Raw genomic sequence first — 20,177 nt, 5'->3', positions numbered from 1 at the left:
GATGGATAGTCAAGGTCTTTTCCTCAGGAAGTGGAGTCCAAAACCAGAGGGTATAGGCTTAAAGTGATAGGGGCAAGATTTAAAAGGGACTTGAAGGGTAACGTTTTCACGCAGAGGGTGGTGCGTGCATGGAACGAGCTGCCATAAGAAGTAGTGAAGACGGGTACAATTAAAATATTTAAAGTGCGTTTGGAATAAGTGGGTCTAGGTCAGTTTAGGATATCTGATTGATGTGGATGAGTTTCTGTGCTGTATATCTCTATGACTCAATAACTATACAACTAACCCCACCTGATGATGGGTTTATGCTGGAAACATTGAATCTCCTGCTCCTTGGATACTGCCTGACCTGCTGTGCTTTTCCAGCACCACACTCTCAACTCTGATCTCCAGCATCTGCAGTCCTCACTTTCTCCAACTAATCCCCCACCCTGACTGCCTAATTTTATTCCCTGGTCCTCCATGCTCACAGAGAACACTTTACGCTCTCTTCACTCTCCCTCAATGTCAGATGTATTCTTACTGATCCCTATTATAAATGACTCAGCCCGGTTTAACCAAGTTTCTTTCAGCAAATTTCTTCTCATCAGGAAACTGTGTTTGTTCTGACTATGACTAATGGTCTGCAACAGGATGTATCATCATATCGCAACCAAAACTAACTGCAACCAACACCAAAATATTATTACTGTATTTACTCACTAGGTTCACATCACATAATCTGCAACAATTTCACTTGGCAACTGCTTCCTTTCAATGAATACATTGCAATTTCATTCCGGGCTGTGTGTGATACTGTCAGCCCAGAATCTCCTTAATATCAGAATAATCCGTGATTAATAATAGAACATAGAATATTACAGCGCAGTACAGGCCCTTCAGCCCTCGATGTTGCGCCAACCTGTGGAACCAAGATGAAGCCCATATAACTTACACTATTCTATTCTTGTCCATATGCCTATCCAATGACCATTTAAATGCCCTTAAAGTTGGTGAGTCTACTACTGTTGCAGGCAGTGCTTTCCATGCTCCTTACTACTCTCTGAGTAACGAAACTACCTCTGACATCTGTCCTATATCTATTACCCCTCAATTTAAAGCTCTGTCCCCTCATGCTAGCCATCACCATCCGAGGAAAAAGCCTCTCACTGTCCACCTTATCTAACCCTTTGATTATCTTATGTGTCTCAATTAAGTCACCTCTCAACCTTCTTCTTTCTAATAAAAACAGCCTGAAGTCCCTCAGCCTTTCCTCATAAGACCTTCCCTCCATACCAGGCAACATCCTTGTAAACCTCTTCTGAACCCTTTCCAATGCTTCTACATCCTTCCTATAATATGGCGACCAGAACTGTATGCAATACGCAAATGTGGCTGTACCAGAGTTTTGTACAGCTGCAGCTTGACTTTGTGGTTCCGAGACTCAATCCCTCTACTAATAAAAGCTAACACACCATACGTCTTCTTAAGAACCCTATCAACCTGCATGGCAACTTTCAGGGAATCATGTACATGGACACCGAGATCTCTCTGCTCATCTACACTACCAAGAATCTTACCATTAGCCCAGTACTTTGCATTCCAATTACTCCGGCCAAAGTGAATCACTTCGCACTTTTCCACATTAATCTCTATTTGCCACCTCTCAGCCCAGCTCTGCAACTTATCTATGTCCTGCTGTACAATATCCTTCAGCACTATCCACAACTCCACTGACCTCAGTGTCATCTGCAAATTTATTAACCCATCCTTCTATGTCCTCATCTAGGTCATTTATAAAAAAAATGACAAACAGCAGTGGACCTAAAACAGATCCTTGCGGTACACCACTAATAACAGAACTCCAGAATGAGTATTTCCCATCAACAACCACCCTCTGTCTTCTTTCAGCTAGTCAATTTTTGATCCAAACTGCTAAATCACCCTCAATCCCATGCCTCTGTATTTTGTGCAATAGCCTACCATGGGGAACCTTATCAAACGCCTTACTGAAATCCATATTTGCCACATCAACCACTTTACCCTCATCCACCTGTTTGGTCACCTTCTTAAAGAACTCAATAAGGTTTGTGAGGCATGACCTACCCTTCACAAAACCGTGTTGACTATCCCTAACCAACTTATTCCTTTGTAGATGATTATAAATCCGATCTCTTAGAACCCTTTCCAACACTTTACCCACAACCGAAGTAAGGCTCACAGGTCTATAATTTCCAGGGATGTCTCTACTCCCCTTCTCGAACAATGGGGCAACATTTGTTGTCCTCCAGTCTTCTGGCACTATTCCTGTGGACAATGATGATGTAAAGATCAAAGCAAAAGGCTCAGCAATCTCCTCCCGGCTTTCCAGAGAATCCTCGGTTAAATCCCATCAGGTTATTTATCTATTTTGACACTTTCCAGAATTGCTAACACCTCCTCCTTGTGAACCTCAATCCCATGTATTCTAGCAGCCTGTATCTCAGTATTCTCCTCGACCACATTGTCTTTTTCTAGTGTGAATACTGATGAAAAGTATTCATTTCGCACTTCCCCTATCTCCTCTGACTCCACACACAACTTCCCACTACTATCCTTGATTGGCCCTAATCTTACTCGAGTCATTCTTTTATTCCTGACATACCAATAGAAAAGCCTTAGGGTTTTCCTTGATCCTATCAGCCAACAACTTCTCAAGTCCCCTCCTGGCTCTTCTTAGTTCTCTCTTTAGGTCTTTCCTGGCTGACTGGTAACTCTCGAGTGCCCTATAATCTATAATAATCCAGGCTCTCACAAGCACCTGGCCCCACCACAATGGAGAAGACATTACTATTATCCATATCTCCTACTTGATTCACTTCTAGCCAAATCTGTAATGTTTGCTTGTAATTCTACCAGTCAGTTCCTCTCTCTGAGAGTTGAATTGCCCAGTGGACTGATTGTTTCACCTCAATACAATATTCACACTTCCACAAAATCAGCCTTTGGAATTCCAAAAATTCATGTCACAATCTTCTGCAGACTTAATTTCTCAATAAAATGTAAAACAGCCCAGCTTATTATCACCTTTCATTCGTGTTTTGTTGTGGGTGAGACCAATAGCTCCTCAGTTGCTGGAGCCACATCTGGACTAACTCCCTGCACATCTTGCCAGCACAGAGGACAATGTAACATAATGTTTAGAATTTGCAATATACTACACCCTCATCCCCTGTCTCTCTGGCAAACCCTTCCTTCTCACCTACCCCATCCCCACCCTTAAGCTAGAAAATGAGTCCTTTGCATTTATCTTCACTGAAGAAGAGGATACTGCCCACGTAAAGCAGAGTAATGATATAAAAGCTGATAATCTTTCACATCTCTTGTCTTTATCGACTTTTAACAGTCCTCAGAATGGAAAGGGTACCCATTGCAGATGGGCTGCCTCGGAGCTGAGTGAGGTCTGTAAGAGTGGTGAAATTGCAGGGGTTCTAACCTTCTGACAACCTTTCAAGATGGGTGCCCAGGAAGGGTATGCTCCCCCTAAAAAAGAAGGCAGAAAAAATATCCTGCATACAGTGCACTGCTATCATTTAACATAACCATCCATAGTCATAACTGAAGGCAAGGCAATGGCTTAGTGCTGGTATTATTGCTAAATTGTTAATCCAGTGACCCAGTAACGTTCTGGGGATCTGGGTTTGAATCCCACCATAGGAGCTGGTGGAACTTGAATTAAATAAAAATCTGAAATTAAGAGTTTAATGATGACCATACAACCATTGTCAGTTGCTTGAAAAACCCATTTGGTTCACTAATGTCCATCTATTAGAGAAGCAAACAACCATCTTTACCAGGTCAAGCCAACATGTCACTCCAAAACCCACAACAATGTGGCAGACTCTTAACTCCTCTCTGGGCAATTAGCGATGGACAATAGTTGCTGGCCCAGTCAATGACACCCTCATTTTGTGAATTAATAAAAAAAACCAAGCAATTCCAGACTGCTTGTGTTATTTTCCCTCAATCCCATCATTCCCGTATATTCCCTATTGAATCCCACCTCTATTCCTGTCACCAATCCCTTCATTGCTGCTACAGTTGCTGTCTGTAAAATCTTTTATCTTCAATCTTCCTCCTCATACCCACCTGAATCTGCACCACCCATGTGGGGAAAAGAATCTGTAACCTCTGTTTCTCCATCCGACACTTCTAACGGTGGACTTCGCCTCTCCAGCTCTTCCTCATCGGAACTCCGTTCAGCTGAGGATGTGTACTGTGGGCACCAGTGGGACACAAAGGGCACCTGTGAAGGAGAGAGGAGTTGCGAAGTGGCCAAATGTCTGTGGACAGTGCGACTTATTGAATCAAACAGGTAATTGTATCTAAAACCATACCAACTCACCTGGCTGTGCCTAGCAGCACAGAGAGAATTCAATTCGTAGACCAATTTTGATCCCACCCTGTGTTTACACATTCTTTCTGTGTCTGCGTGGGTTTCCTCCAGATGCTCTTTTTTCCTCTCACAATCCAAAGATGTGCACCTTAGCTGGATTGGCCATGCTAAATTACCCAGAGTGCCCGGGGATGTGCAGACTAGGTGGATTGGCCATGCTAAGTTACCCAGAGTGTGCAGGGATGTACAGGCTAGATGGATTAGCCATGCTAAATTACCCAGAGTGCCCAGGGATGTGCTCTTTAGAGGATGGTTTGGAACTAGATGGGCAGAATGGCCTGCCTCCACACTGTGGGGATTCAATTACTCTATGAATTTGAATGACCAATGTTCACTGTCATTCACATCTTCTTAGCTACTGAAGTAGTTTATGTCCAAATGGGCGGCACTGTGGCTCAGTGGTTGGCACGGCTGTCTCACAGCCGCAGGGAGCCTGGCTCAATTCCATCCATGGGCACTGACTGTGTGGAGATTACACACTCTCCCCGTGCCTGCATAGGTTTCCTCCCACAGTCCAAAGGTGTGCAGGTTAGGTGGATTGGCCATGCTAAATTGCCAGTGTCCAGGGACATGCAGGCCAGGTGGATTATCTGTGGGAAATGCAGAGGTGGGGGGTGGGGGGGTGGGGGGGGGGGGGGGGGGGGGGTGGGGGGTGGGGGGTCTGGCTCGGATGCTCTTTAGAGGGGCAGCATGAACTAGATGGACCAATTGGCCTGCTTTCACCTGGCAGGGATTCTATGATTCCATGAAATGGAACAAGACCTGGGCAGTATCCAAGCTTAGGTTGAAAAGTGGCAAGCAATTACTCGTGCCACACAAACGTCAGGCAATGACATTGCCATCAGGTAAGAATCTAATCATTACCACTTGAAATTCAAGAAATTGAAAACAGAAGGGATGGGCTAGTGTATTATATCTAGACAATCAATCCAGAAGTTCATGATAGATAGTGGGACGAATTCAATAAAAGAAATCTGGAATTATCGATGATCATGAAATCATTGTCGATTGTCAGGAAAAACCCATTTGGTTCACTAATATTCTTCAGAGAAGGAAATCTGCCATCTTCTCCTGATCTGGCCTACATGTGACTCCTGACCCACAGCAATGTGATTGACTCTCAACGGCTCTCTGAAATGGCCCAACAAGCCACTCAGTTGTATCGATCGATCTGAAATCTCAACATGAAATGAAATGAAACTGGATAGTGCACCTAGGCACACCTTGGCACTGACTGTCTCGATCTAATACACTAGCCCATCCCCTTCTGCTTTCAATGTCTTGAATTTCAAGTAGTAATGGTTAGATTCTTACCTGTTGGCGATGTCATTGCGTAGCACGAATGTCAGAAAAAGCTGTGTCGACCCAGAAAAATCCTCCCTACTAATATCTGGGGGATAGTGCTAAACTTGGGAGTGCTGTCTCATAGATTGCCCAAGCAACAGCCCTGATATAGTCACACTAACCGTATCATAAAGACAATGTCCCAGACACCACCAGTACCATTCCTGGATATGTCCTGTCCCACTGGGCAGGTCAGACCCAGCAGAGCTGGTGCCACAGTGTTATACAGTCAGAAAGGAGTTGCCCTGAGAGTCTTCACCATTGCCTCTGGACCCCACAGTAAAAGATTAAACGTGGACAAGAAATCCTCCAGCTGGTTACCATGAACTGTTCTTCCTTCGCTGATGAATCAGTGCTCCTCCATGTTGAACAACACTTGAAGGAAGCACGGAGGGTGGCATGGGCACTAAATGTACTCTGGGTGGGGGATTTCAATATCCCAGCGCCAACAAGGCAGCAACACTACCAACCGAGACTAAGTCTACGACAGATGATGAAGGAACCGAGAGGGAAAATATACTTGACCGCATCTTCACCAATCTGCTGGTCGCAAATGTATCTGTCCATGACAGTACCAATAAGAGTAACCACCATACAGTCTTTGTGAAAATTAAGTTCTACCTTCACATTGTGTTGTGTGGCACTATCATCATGCTAAATAGGACAGAATGAATCTCTCATTATCAACATCCTGTGGCTATCATTCATCAGAAACACAACTGGACTCATAAATACAGTTGCGAGGAATCCCCAGCAAGTGATTCACACCCCAATTCCCCAAACCCTGTCCACCACCTACAAGGTACACAGCAGGAGTGCGATTGAATATTCCCCACTCACCTGGATGGATGCAGTTCTGACTACACTCAAGAAGCCTGACACCATTCAGGACAAAGCAGCCCATTTGATTGACACATCCACAAACTTACACTCTTTCCACCACCAACGCTCAGTAGCAGCACTGTATGTACCAGCTACAAGAGGCACTGCAGAAATTCACCAAAGATCCTTAGATCGCACCTTTCAAAGCTGTGACCATCTCCAGCTAGAAAGGTTTGAGATGTGGGGAGAGGCTGAGACTATTTTCCCTGGAGTGTCGGAGGCTGAGGGCTGACCTTAGAGAGGTTTATAAAATCATGAGGGGCATGGATGGGGTAAATAGACAAAGTCCTAGGGGCAACTTTTACATGCAGAGGGTGGTGCGTGTCTGGCATGAGCTGCCTGAGGAAGTGGTGTAGGCTGGTACAATTGCAACATTTAAAAGGCATCTGGATGGGTATTGAGGAAGGGTCTAGAGGGATATGGGCCAAGTGCTGGCAAATGGGACTAGATTTATTTAGGATATCTGGTCAACCTGGACGAGGTGGACCGAAGGGTCTTGTTTCCAAGCTGTGTATCTCTATGAAAAAGATTCCTGAAGAAGGGCTTATGCCCGAAACGTTGATTCTCCTGCTCCTTGGATGCTGCCTGACCTGGTGCGCTTTTCCAGCAACACATTTTCAGCTGTGTATCTCTATGACTCTATGACAAGGGCACGGTCTCAAACTACACATGTCTAGGTACATAGATCCCTGAAAGTTGCCACCCAGGTTGATAGGGCTATTAAGAAGGCATACGGTGTGTTAGTTTTTATTGGGAGAGGGATTGAGTTTCAGAGCTACAGGGTCAGGCTGCAGCTGTACGAAACTCTGGTGTGGCCGCACTTGGAGTATTGCGTACAGTTCTGGTCACCACATTATAGGAAGGATGTGGAAACTTTGGAAAGCGTTCAGAGGAGATTTACTTGGATGTTGCCTGGTATGGGATGGAAGATCTTATGAGGAAAGGCTGAGGGACTTGAGGCTGTTTTTGTCAGAGAGAAGAAGGTTAAGAGGTGACTTGAATTCTGGGTAATCTAAGATGGAGGACCGGAAAAATTTGTAGCTGTAATCGCTGCTCCTTTTTTGAGGTATTTTTGGCATTGGAGGTGAATTCCAGGCGCAGCAAGTACTGTTTTATATGCTGTTGCAAATGTTTTGGCACTTTGGAGAAAATAAAAGTCAAAACAACAGCACTTTTAAAAGGGAGAAAGACAGACAAAGGCAGCGAGCACATGGTCTGTAAGGAAAAGAGAGAGAGAGATAGAAAATCTACACAGGTTTCTGACGCAGCAGTGAATCTGTGCAGTTACTGCCTTTGCTGTTTGAACTCATATATCGCTGGACATTGGAGTGCGTCTAGGAAAACTTAACAAACAGTGAAATTCATAACTGATCTTGGAGGAATCTGTTTAGGAGAGGTCACAGCAGAGGAACAGATAAGTGAATAGTTTTACGTATAGCCTTACTGTAAATCTAAAATAGTGAGTAAAGTGGGTTCTTTCTTGATTATATGTTTTTATTGGTATCTGTCTCTTAATTAAATTTTAATAACATAAGCCATAAGTATTAGGTTAACCTGAAGCAATGTTTTGTAGAGCAATAAGACGGTGCTATTTTCTGGGTCTGCACATTGGAAGAAGCAAAATGGCCCTTGGTAGAGTGATACGCTCTTCTTGTCGGATGTGGGAGTTTAGGGAGAGTTACGGGTTACTGAGGATTATATCTGCGATATATGTCTTTGGCTGTGAATCCTATCAGATCGAATGCAATGTGGAATTTACAAGAGCAAGGGGGTGTGATGGATGGCAGTTATAGGAAGGGAGCAAAGCTGTGAATACAGTCAGGTAGATGGGTTGAATTTAAGAAAGGGAGGAGAGGAAGGCAGGTAGCTCAGGAGTTTCTATGGCTATCCCCATTTCAAACAAGTATGCTGTTTTGGAAACATAGGGGGCGATGGACTCTCAGGGGAATGAAGCCAAATTTCTGGTATTGAGACTGGCTTTAATGCAATGGGGGTACGTCAGGTTCCAAGCGATCGACTGGGATGGGGGACTCTCTAGTAAGAGGCACAGACAGATGTTTCTGTGGCTAGCAGCAAAAAATCAGAATGGTGTGTTGCTTCCCTGGTGCCAAGTTGTCTCAGAGAGGGTGCAGAATGTTCTCAAAGGGGAGAGGGACCATCAGGAGGTCATTGTACACATTGGAACCAATGACATAGGAAGGGCAAAGGATGAGATTCTGAAGGGAGAATCTAGAGAGTTAGGCAGGAATTTAAAAAGGAGGTCCTTGAGTGTAGTAATATCTGGATTACTCCCAGTGCTATGACCTAGTGAGGGGAGGAATAGAAGGATAGAGCAGATGAACGCATGGCTGAGGAGCTGGTGTATGGGAGAAGGATTCATATTTTTGGATCATTGGAATCTCTTCTGGGGTAGAAGAGACCTATACAAGAAGGATTGATTGCACCTAAATTGTAAGGGGACTAATATACTGGCAGGGAGATTGGCTAGAGCTGCTCAGGAGGATTTAAACTAGTAAGGGGGGTTGGGGGGAGAGGTGGGATCCAGGGAGATAGTGAGGAAAGAGATCAATCTGAGACAGGTACAGTTGAGAGTCAAACAGTCAGGGCAGGCTGGGACAAAGCAGAGAACAAGGTAGGACCGATAAATTAAACTGCATTTATTTCAATGCAAGGGGCCTAACGGGGAAGGCAGATGAGCTCAGGGCATGGCTAGGAACATGGGGCTGGGATATCATAGCAATTACAGAAACACGGCTCAGGGATGGGCAGGACTGGCAGCTTAATGTCCCAGGATACAAATGCTACAGGAAGGATAGAAAGGGAGGCAAGAGAGGAGGGGGAGTAGTGTTTTTGAAAAGAGACAGCGTTACAGCTGTGCTGAGGGAGGATATTCCTGGAAATATATCCAGGGAAGTTATTTGGGTGGCACTGTGAAATAAGAAAGGGATGATCACCTTATTGGGATTGTATTATAGACCCCCTAATAGTCAGAGGGAAATTGAGAAACAAACTTGCAAGGAGATCTCAGCTATCTGTAAGAATAATAGGGTGGTTATGGTAGGGGAGTTTTAACTTTCCCAACATAGACTGGGAATGCCACAGTGTTAAGGGTTTAGATGGAGAGGAGTTTGTCAAGAGTGTACAAGAAAATTTTCTGAGTCAGTATGTGGATGTACCTACTAGAGAAGGTGCAAAACTTGACCTACTCTTGGGAAATAAGGCAGGGCAGGTGACTGAGATGTCAGTGGGGGAGCACTTTGGGGCCAGCAACTATAATTCTATTAGTTTTAGAACAGTGATGGAAAAGGATAGACCAGATCTAAAAGTTGAATTTCTAAATTGGAGGAAGGCCAATTTTGACGGTATTAGGCAAGAACTTTCAAAAGCTGATAGGGGGCAGATGTTCGCAGGTAAAGGGACGGCTGGAAAATGGGAAGCCTTCAGAAATGAGATAACGAGAATTCAGAGAAAGTATATTCCTGTCAGGGTGAAAGGGAAGGCTGGTAGGTATAGGGAATGCTGGATGACTAGAGAAATTGAGATATTGTTGAACAGAAAGGAAGCATATGTGAGGCATAGACAGGATAGATCGAGTGAATCCTTAGAAGAGTATAAAGGAAGTAGGAGTATACTTAAGAGAGAAATCAGGAGGGCAAAACAGGGACATGAGATAGCTTTGGCAAATAGGATTAAGGAGAATCCAAAGGGTTTTTACAAATACATTAAGGACAAAAGTGTAACTAGGGAGAGAATAGGGCCCCTCAAAGATCAGCAAGGTGGCCTTTGTGTGGAGCTGCAGAAAATGGGGGAGACACTAAACGAGTATTTTGCATCAGTATTTACTGTGGAAAAGGACATGGAAGATATAGACTGTAGGGAAATAGATGGTGACATCTTGAAAAATGTCCATTTTACAGAGGAGGAATTGCTGGATGCCTTGAAACGCATAAAAGTGGATAAATCCCCCAGACCTGATCAGGTGTACCCGAGAACTCTGTGGGAAGCTAGGGAAGTGATTGCTGGGCCTCTTGCTGAGATATTTGTATCATCGAAGGTCACGGGTGAGATGCTGGAAGACTGGAGGTTGGCTAACATGGTACCATTATTTAAGAAAGGTGGTAAGGTCAAGCCAGGGAACTATAGACCAGTGAGCCTGACCTTGGTGGTCAACAAGTTGTTGGAGGGAATCCTGAGGGACAGGATTTACACGTATTTGGAAAGGCAAGGACTGATTAGGGATAGTCAACATGGCTTTGTGCATGTCTCATGAACTTGATTGAGGTTTTTGAAGAAGTAACAAAGAGGATTGATGAGGGCAGAGCAGTAGATGTGATCTATATGGACTTCAGTAAGGCGTTCGACAAGGTTCCCCATGGGAGACTGGTGAGCAAGGTTAGATCTTATGGAATACAGGGAGAACTAGCCACTTGGATACAGAACTGGCTCAAAGGTTCTGTAGAAGACAGAGGATGGTGGTGGAGGGTTGTTTTTCAGACTGGAGGCCTGTGACCAGTGGAGTGCCACAAGGATCGGTGCTGGTTTCACGAGCATTTGTCATTTATGTAAATGATTTGGATGTGAGCAGAAGAGGTATAGTTAGTAAGTTGCAGATGGCACCAAAATTGGAGGTGTAGTGGACAGTAAGGAAGGTTACCTCAGATTACAACAGGATCTTGGTCAGATGGGCCAATGGGCTGAGGAGTGACAGATGGAGTTTAATTTTGAAAAATATGAGGTGCTGCATTTTGGAAAGGCAAATCAGGGCGAGACTTATACACTTAATGGTAAGGTCCTAGGGAGTGTTGCTGAACAAAGAGACCTTGGAGTTCAGGTTCATAGTTCCTTGAAAAAGAGTCGCAGATAGATAGGATAGTGAAGAAGGCGTTTGGTATGCTTTATTGGTCAGAGAATTGAGTACAGGAGTTGGGAGGTCATGTTGCAGCTGGACAAGATATTGATTAGGCCACTGTTGGAATATTGCGTGCAATTCTGGTCTCCTTCCTATTGGAAGGATGTTGTGAAACTTGAAATGGTTCAGAAAGGATTTACAAGGATGTTGCCAGGGTTGGAGGATTTGAGACGGAGAGGTTAAATAGGCTGGGGCTGTTTTCCCTGGAGTGTCGGAGGCTGAGGGGTGACCTTATAGAGGTTTATAAAACCATGAGGGGCATGGCTAGGGTAAATAGACAAAGTCTTTTCCCTGGGGTGGGGGAATCCAGAACTAGAGGGCATAGGTTTAGGGAGAAAGGAGAAAGATATAAAAGAGACCTAAGGGGCAATATTTTTCACACAGAGGATGGTACATGTATGGAATGAGCTGCCAGAGGAAGTGGTGGAGGCTGGTACAATTGCAATATTTAAAAGGCATCTGGATGGGTATGAAATAGGAAGGTTTGAGAGGGATATGGGTCAGGTGCTGGCAGGTGGGACTAGATTGGGTTGGGATATCTGGTTGGCATGGACAAGTTGGACCAAAGGGTCTGTTTCTGTGCTGTACATCTCTATGACTATATCACAGTCATACTGTCAGAGTGTCAGTGCTGAGGGAGTGCTGCACTGTCAGAGGGTCAGTGCTGAGGGAATGCATCACTTGTCAGAGGGTCAGTACAGAGGGAGTGCTGCACTGTCAGAGGATCAGTCCTGAGGGAGTGCTGCACTGTCAGAGGGTCAGTACTGAGGGAGTGCTGCTCTGTCAGAGGGTCAGTACTGAGGGAGTGCTGCTCTGTCAGAGGGTCAGTACTGAGGGAGTGCTGCTCTGTCAGAGGGTCAGTACTGAGGGAGTGCTGCTCTGTCAGAGGATCAGTCCTGAGGGAGTGCTGCACTGTCAGAGAGTCAGTACTGAGGGAGTGGCACAGTGCCGAGCAGATTTTCAATGTTTAAAGGTCCACACAGTGTCCCACAGCAGTCTGTTCTGGGACCACACAGTGTAAGTCAGCGACGCCAAAATAAGGCTGGTAAGGTATGGATATGTTGCTGGATTAGTGGTGCTGGAAGAGCAGAGCAATTCAGGCAGCATCCGAGAAGCAGTAAAATCGATGTTTCGGGCAAAAGCCCTTCATCAGGAATATCCTGATAAGGAAGGGACCTTTGGATAGTGAGGGAGGTTTTGAAATTAGTCAAAAGGGAAAAAGGCTCATATGCAAGGTTTAGGAAGCTAAAATCAGACAGAGTCCCATGAGGAATATAAGGAAAGCAGGAAAGTACTCAAGCAGGGAATTAGGAGAGCAAGAAGGGGCCATGGAATGACCTTGGCGAGTTGGGTTAAACAGAATCCCAAAGCATTCTATCCATTCATTAAAAACAAAATGATAACTAAGGAGAAGGTAGAATGACTCAAGGGAGTCAGAGGCAGAGGATGCGGGTGAGATCCTAAATGAGTACTTTGCATTGGTATTCACCCAGGAGAAGGTTATGGAGGATAGTGAGACGTGTGTGAGCATGCTAATACGCTAAGGCATTTTGAGATCAAGAAAGTAGTGGTGTTGGGTCACTTAAAGAGCATGAAGGTGGATAAGTCCCCAGGGCCCGATGGTATCTACCCATGTTACTGAGAGAGACAAGAGAGAAGATTTCCCTTTTGGCCAAGATATCTGAATTCTCATTAGCCACAGAGAACTGGCAAGTAGTTAACTGGCAAGTAGTGTCCAGGAAGGGAAGAAGGGATAATCCAGGAAACTACAGAGTGAGTCTTACATCGGTGATTGGGAAGCGACTGGAGAGAATTCTTAGGGATAGGATTTGCTTATATTTAGAAAAGGGTGGCATGGTGGCACTGCTGCCTCACAGCACCACGGTCCCAGGTTCAATTCCAGCCTTGGGTGACTGTCTGTGTGGAGTTTGTACATTCTCCCAGTATCTGCATGGGTTTCCTCCCACAATCCAAAGATATGCAGGTTAGGTGAATTGGTCATGCTGAATTGCCCATAGTGTTAGGTGCATTAGTCAGAGGGGACTGGGTGGGTTACTCTTCAGAGGGTCGATGTGGACTTGTTGGGCCGAAGGGCCTGTTTCCACGCTGTAGGGGATCTTTAAAAAAAAACGCATGGCCTAATTAGGGATAATCAGTATGGCTTTATGGAGGACAGGTCATGTCTTACTAACTTGATAGAATTTTTTGAGGAGGTGACAAAGGTGATCGATGAGGGTGGAGCAGTGGATGTTGTCTATATGGATTTTATTAAGGCTTTGGACAAGGACCCTTATGGTAGGCTCATCCTGAAGATTAATATGCATGGGATCCACAGTGACTTGGCTGCACGGGTTCAGAATTGGCTTGCCCATAGAAGGGAGAGTGTAGTGGTGGAAAGGTGTTTTTCTGGCTGGAGATCGGTGACTAATGGTGTTCTGCAGGGTTCCATACTGAGACCTCTGCTGTTTGTGATATATACAAATGACTTGGATGAAAGTATAGGTGGGTGGGTTAGTAAGCTTGCAGACGATACAAAGATTGGTGGAGTTGTGGATCGTGTGGAAGGTTGTCAAAGGAAACAACAGAATATTGATCAGTTCAGGTGTTAATCATAGAATCCCTACAGTGTGGAAACAGGTCCTTCGGCCCAGCCAGTCCACACTGACCCTCCGTAGAGTAACCCACCCAGACCCATTCCCCTACTCTCTTACACTACATTTCCCCCTGACTAATGCACCTAACCCACACATCCCAGAACACTGTGGGCGATTTAGCATGGCCAATTCACCTGACCTGCACATCTTTGGATTGTGGGAGGAAACCGGAGCACCCGGAGGAAACCCACGCAGACACGGGGAGAATGTGCAAACTCCACACAGTCAGTCGCCTGAGGCGGGAATTGAACCCGGGACTCCGGCGCTGTGAAGCAGCAGTGCTAACCACTGGGCCGCCCTGGCTAAGTGAGAGGTGCTGCACTTTGGGAGATCAAATGTTAAGGAAAAGTATGAAGGTAATGGCAGGGCCCTGAACAGGAAGGAGGTAGACAGTTTGGAGAGGTTGCAGAAGAGGTTTAACAGAATGCTGCTCGAATTAGAGAAAAGAGCTCATGGGAAAGGCTGGAAAAAACTCTGGTTGTTTTCTCTGGAGCGGCAGAGGCTGAGGGGAGATTTGATTGAAGTCTATAAAATTATGAAATGCATAGATCAGAATCTACGGTCAGAATATTTTTTCCAGAGTTGAGATGTTTACAGCTAGGAGGCATGCATTTAAGGAGAGGGGGGAATGTTCAAAGGAGGTGTGAGGGGCAGGTTTTCCAGGGGAAGTGATGGAGGCTGGTACAATTGCAACATTTAACAGACATCTGAATATGAATAGGAAGGGTTTGGAGGGAGATGGGACTAGATTGGGTTGGGATATCTGGTCGGCATGGATGGGTTGGACTGAAGGGTCTGTTTCCATGCTGTACATCTCTACGACTCAATGAGTCTGGAACAAACTACCAAGAGTGCTGGTGGAGGCCGATACAATAGGGGTGTTGAAGGGACTTTCAGACAATAAGATGAATATGCAAGGAATAGAAGGATATGGGCCAATGGCAGACAGAAGGGATTTAGTTTAATTTGGTATCATGTTCAGCACAACATAGTGGACCAATGGGCCCATTCCTGTGCTGTACGGTTCTATGTTCTAGGAGTGTCTACAAAGCCAGGTGGGAGTAGTATGTGTGGCATTAAGCTCCCAACTACAGGAAGGGTATTGAGTGGTTCTGTACAGATCCACCAGGTTACTATCTGGCGATAGTGGACAATTTATCTTTCCCCTGGAATAATGAAAAGTAGTGATATGCTTCATGTCATGCCCTTGTTGCTCTGTACACAATTTTAAAGTTTGTGCACAATATAAGCTGGGGGCCCTTTACCAAATGCAAGGGGATAGCATGGAACTACAAAAGGATAATCAAGGCTGGAAGAGTTCATTCTCGCTCCTATCTGACTACTCCTCAGTCACAACATAAAAGAAAAATACATTTTTCAGTTATCAAGACCACCTTACCTATATCAGGTTTAAAATCAAAATATAATCCAATAAGGTTTCTTTAATAAATGAAATTGTGAGCTTATTATCAAAACAAGACTACAATAACTGCTTCACATACATAACCTATAACAGGAAAGTATACTTGTCCTTCCTCTAAATAATCCAAAACATACAGTCCATCCTTGGGGGAAGACAATCAAATAAAAAAAACTCATTTAAAACAAAAACTTTCTGCCTATCAAGACTATTCTTGAAGGTAAGAAAGAATAAAATGCAGAATATTCCAAAATGTGTCATTCTGATATTCTGGTACTTGGGATCAAGTGACTAATCGTGCATGGATCTTATTGATGTCTTGGCATTAACATCTTGCTCAGGAAATATAATGTTGAAAAGTTCCTACAAACACTCTCCCAGAGGGAAAAAAAATATGTTTCACTCTCAATAAATGGGTTCATTGTAGAAATAGGAGTGGTCACCTGGGTGCAGCCCTTCCTTAAAGACCTTTATCTCTAACTACTTCCAGATACAATATACACTTAGGATCAGAGATGCTCGGACTGTCTATCCTGGAGGGAATTGCTTGATTAGTTCAAAATCGGGATTTGTCTGGACAAGGTAGAGAGGAAGAAACAGTTATGGAAGGAATGAAAACGAGTAGGTAGAGATCTCAACTAATTGGTAAATGGAGCACAATCAATGTGAGGACAAACTAATACAGTGACTGGCTTGTGTCTGGAATATATTGCCCGAGAGTGTGGTGGAAGTAGGTTCACTCAAGGACATTGGTTTGACCATTTGTGGAATACTGTGTTCAATTCTGGTCTGATTACGAGAGCAAGGATTTTGTGAAACTTGACAGGGTTCAGAAAAGATTTACTAGGATGCTGCCAGGATTGGAGAGTTTGAGCTATCTGGAGAAGCTGAATAGGCTGGAGCTACTTTCCCTGGAGCATTGGAGGGCTGAGGGGTGACTTTATAGAAGTTTATAAAATCATGAGGGGCATGGATAGTCAAGGTCATTTCCCCAGGTTTGAGGAGTTCAAATGTAGAGGGCTTAGGTTTAGGAAGAGAAGGGGAAGATTTAAAAGGGACCTAAGGGGCAACATTTTCATATAGAGTGTGGTTGAGCTGCCAAAGGTAGTGGTGGAGATTGATACAATTAGAACATTTAAAAGGAATTTGGATAGATATATGAATAGGAAGGGTTTAGAGGGATATGGGCTGAATTCTGGCAATTGGGATTAGATTAATTTAGGATACCTGGTTGGCATGGACGAGTTGGACCGAAGGGTCTGTTTTCATGCTGTACAGCTCTGTGACTCTATGGTTAGGGTCTGGAATGTACTGCAATGAGTGTGGAGCAGGCTTGTGTTAGGTTATGGGGAGAAGGCAGGAGAATAGCGTTAAATTATGATGCTGGTATAGACAGAGTGGACCAAATGGCCCCATTCTGCACTGTAACCTTCTTGTGATATCACAGGAGATTACTAACAGTGTGGAAACAGGCCCTTCGGCCCAACAAGTCCATACCGACCCACCGAAGCACAACCCACCCATACCCCTACATTTACACCTTACCTAACACTACAGGCAATTTAGCATGGCCAATTCACCTGACCTGCACATCTTTGGACTGTGGGAGGAAACCGGAGCACCCGGAGGAAACCCACGCAGACTCGGGGAGAACATGCAAACTCCACACAATCCCACCTGAGGCAGTAGTGCTAACCACTGTGCCACCGTGCCGCCCACCTTTTCAAATGAAACATTGACAGATTAGACAGATTTTTTTTTAGACAGATTACTTACAGTGTGGAAACAGGCCCTTCGGCCCAACACAGGCCCTACGGCCCAACAGAAGGAGTGGCGTAAGCAGACTATTCGAGGCTACAAAAATGGTAAGAATGAGGGAAGATCAACACACCAGCGAGGGGGGTTCAGATTTAATACTAACAACTGCTCCAGTATCCATTGCTGTTTTTGGAAGAAAGTTCTAAACCTCTTCCACCTTTGTGTGTAGAAGTGATTCTTAATATCTCTCCTGAATGGTCTGGCCCTAATTTTCAGACTTTGCCCCCGAGTTCTGGAATTCCCAATAACCTTATCTTTTCTACCCTATCTTTTCCCATTAATGTCTTCACGACTTCAATCAGACCACCCCTAATCTTCTAAACTTTAGAGAAACTGGCCTAATATGTATAATCTCTCTTCTCCTTCTGAAGTCCAAGCATAACTCTTGTAAACCAGCGTTGTAGTTTCTCCTAGCCCAATATACCCTTCCTAAAGTGTGGTGCCCAATCTGCTCTCAGAACACCTAGTGGGGTCCAACCAAAGTTTTGTATAACTGCAGCTTAATTACTGCACCCTGTACTCTCATCCTCTCAATATAAGGGCCAACATTCCATTAGCCACCTTAATTATTTTCTGTATCTGTTGATGACATTTTAAAGATGTAATGTGGTGAAAACAACAAGTGCTGGAGATCACAGCAGGTCAGACAGCATCCAGGGAGAGAGAGAGAGAGCAAGCTAACGTTTCGAGTCTAGATGACCCTTTATCAGAGTTCTGATGGAGAGTCATCTAAACTCAAAATGTTAGTCTGCTCTCTCTCTCTCTCTCTCTCCCTGGATGCTGTCTGACCTGCTGTGATCTCCAGCACTTCTTGTTTGCAGTACAGCTTCCAGCATCTGCAGTCATCGATTCCTACCTGATCTACGTACCTGAAAGCCAAGCATTGTATTTAACTTCATACCATCTGAAAGTAATTCTGATCTATCTTTTCTCAGTCCAAAATGAATAATCTCACACTTGCTTACATTGAAATTCATCTGCCAGAGATTTTCCTCTTCAGCCCATCTATTAATATCCCTTCCAGACGCAATGTCTGAGATGAAAACCCTATTAGCTGTTGGGATGTGATATTTGGATGGATGTAGATGAAGGGGACATGGAAGATGATATGCAAGTGTGCTTAAAATAATACACCTTGAGGAGAATGCTGACAGAGACAGGAGAGGTTGAGCAGGCGGATTATCTGTTGTAATGCCTGTATTTCACATGTCTCTCTGGACATTAGAGTCAGTAGTAACACTCACTGTTGCTGTGCATTTCCTGGGCTTGGCAATGTCCTGAGATCAGCTGGAACTGTAACACTTCCTGACTTTAGCAATATTCCCACTGTAGCAGGAAATGCATGAACACTCACCCCGATCGCCACCTCTTATGAAACAGGGCATCAGATACCTTCAACGGTTAGAAACATGTTCTGCTTAGAAGTTCAGATTATAAATTGTGTTGACGATGTTTTAAAGTTTTGTATGAAATACTGATTTGGCCATGTATTAAAGATATATGTCAAACATAGATCTGACCATGTATTGAAGATACATGTCAAACAGACCATAAGACCAAAATAATTAGGAACAGGAGTTGGCCATTTGACCCCTTGAGCCCCCTCCACCATTCAATTGGATCATGGTTGATCCAATGTTCTTCATGTCCACTCACCCGCTCTTTCCTTGTAACTCTTGATTCTCGGCCTTCAATGAATGCATGGACTCTGCCTCACAGCTCTCTAAGGCAAGGAGGTCCAAAGACTCACAAAAATCTGAGAGAAATTCCTCCTTATCTCAGTCTTAAACTGGTGTCCCTTTATCCTGATATTATACCCTCTGTTCCTAGACTCTCCCACGAGGGAAAACCGCCTCTCAGCATTTACCTAGTCAAACCCCTTAAGAATCTATGTTTCAATGAGATGACACTTCATTGTTCTAAAATCCAGTGAGTAGAGTCCCAACCTGTTAAGCCTTCACTCATAAGACAATCCTTCTACCGAGGAATATTCAAGTAAATCTTCTCAGAACTGCCTCAATGGAATGAGTTAAAAATCACACAACACCAGGTTATAGTCCAACAGGTTTAATTGGAAGCACTAGCTTTCAGAGCACTGCTCCTTCATCAGGTTGTTGGGGAGAATTCTCTACAACCAACTGATGAAGGAGCGTCGCTCCAAAAGCTAGTGCTTCCAAATAAGCCTGTTGGACTATAACCTGGTGATGTGTGAGTTTTAACTTTGGACACCCCAGTCCAACGCTGGTGTCTCCAAATCATCAATGAAATGAAATTGTTCCTTAAACCAAGGAGACCAAAACTGCTAACAACACTTCAGATGTGGTCTCACCAGCACCTTGTACAGCTTCAGTGAGACCTACATACTCTGATAGTTAATATACTCATCTATTTCTCTGGTTTTTCCACCAGTAAATTATGCTCTCAACAACACAGTTCACCATCTATAAAAGATTTGCATCAAACATGAGCTGACCATGTATTAACGATTCCCATCACACATCACACCTGACCGTGTCTTAAAGAATAAAGAACAAAAGAACAAAATGTAAATACAGCATAGGAACAGACCCTTCGGCCCTCCAAGCCTGAGCCGATCATCATGCCCTAACTAAACTAAAAAATAATCCTTCTGCCCTGATTCAGTCCATACCCCTCTATTCCCTCCCTATTCATGTAACCATCCAGGTGCCTCTTAAACGTTGCCAATGTACCTGCTTCCTCCACCTCTTCAGGCAA

The 20,177-nt window shown here is 44.3% G+C and overlaps 1 protein-coding gene across 1 annotated transcript in view; it reads right to left on the bottom strand.

The window, feature by feature from the left end:
• spi1b (Spi-1 proto-oncogene b) overlaps window positions 1-20,177 on the bottom strand; it is a 43,050-nt gene that overhangs the window by 7,827 nt on the left and 15,046 nt on the right. Inside the window, exon 4 of the mRNA XM_072591903.1 lies at window positions 4,108-4,264. Within this exon, the coding sequence (XP_072448004.1) occupies window positions 4,108-4,264 (157 nt within the window). The remainder of the gene's footprint in view (window positions 1-4,107; window positions 4,265-20,177) is intronic.

The sequence above is a fragment of the Chiloscyllium punctatum genome, chromosome 22, assembly GCF_047496795.1.
Source record: "Chiloscyllium punctatum isolate Juve2018m chromosome 22, sChiPun1.3, whole genome shotgun sequence".
Lineage (NCBI taxonomy): Eukaryota > Metazoa > Chordata > Chondrichthyes > Orectolobiformes > Hemiscylliidae > Chiloscyllium > Chiloscyllium punctatum.
This window is presented reverse-complemented; position numbering and strand designations above follow the sequence as displayed.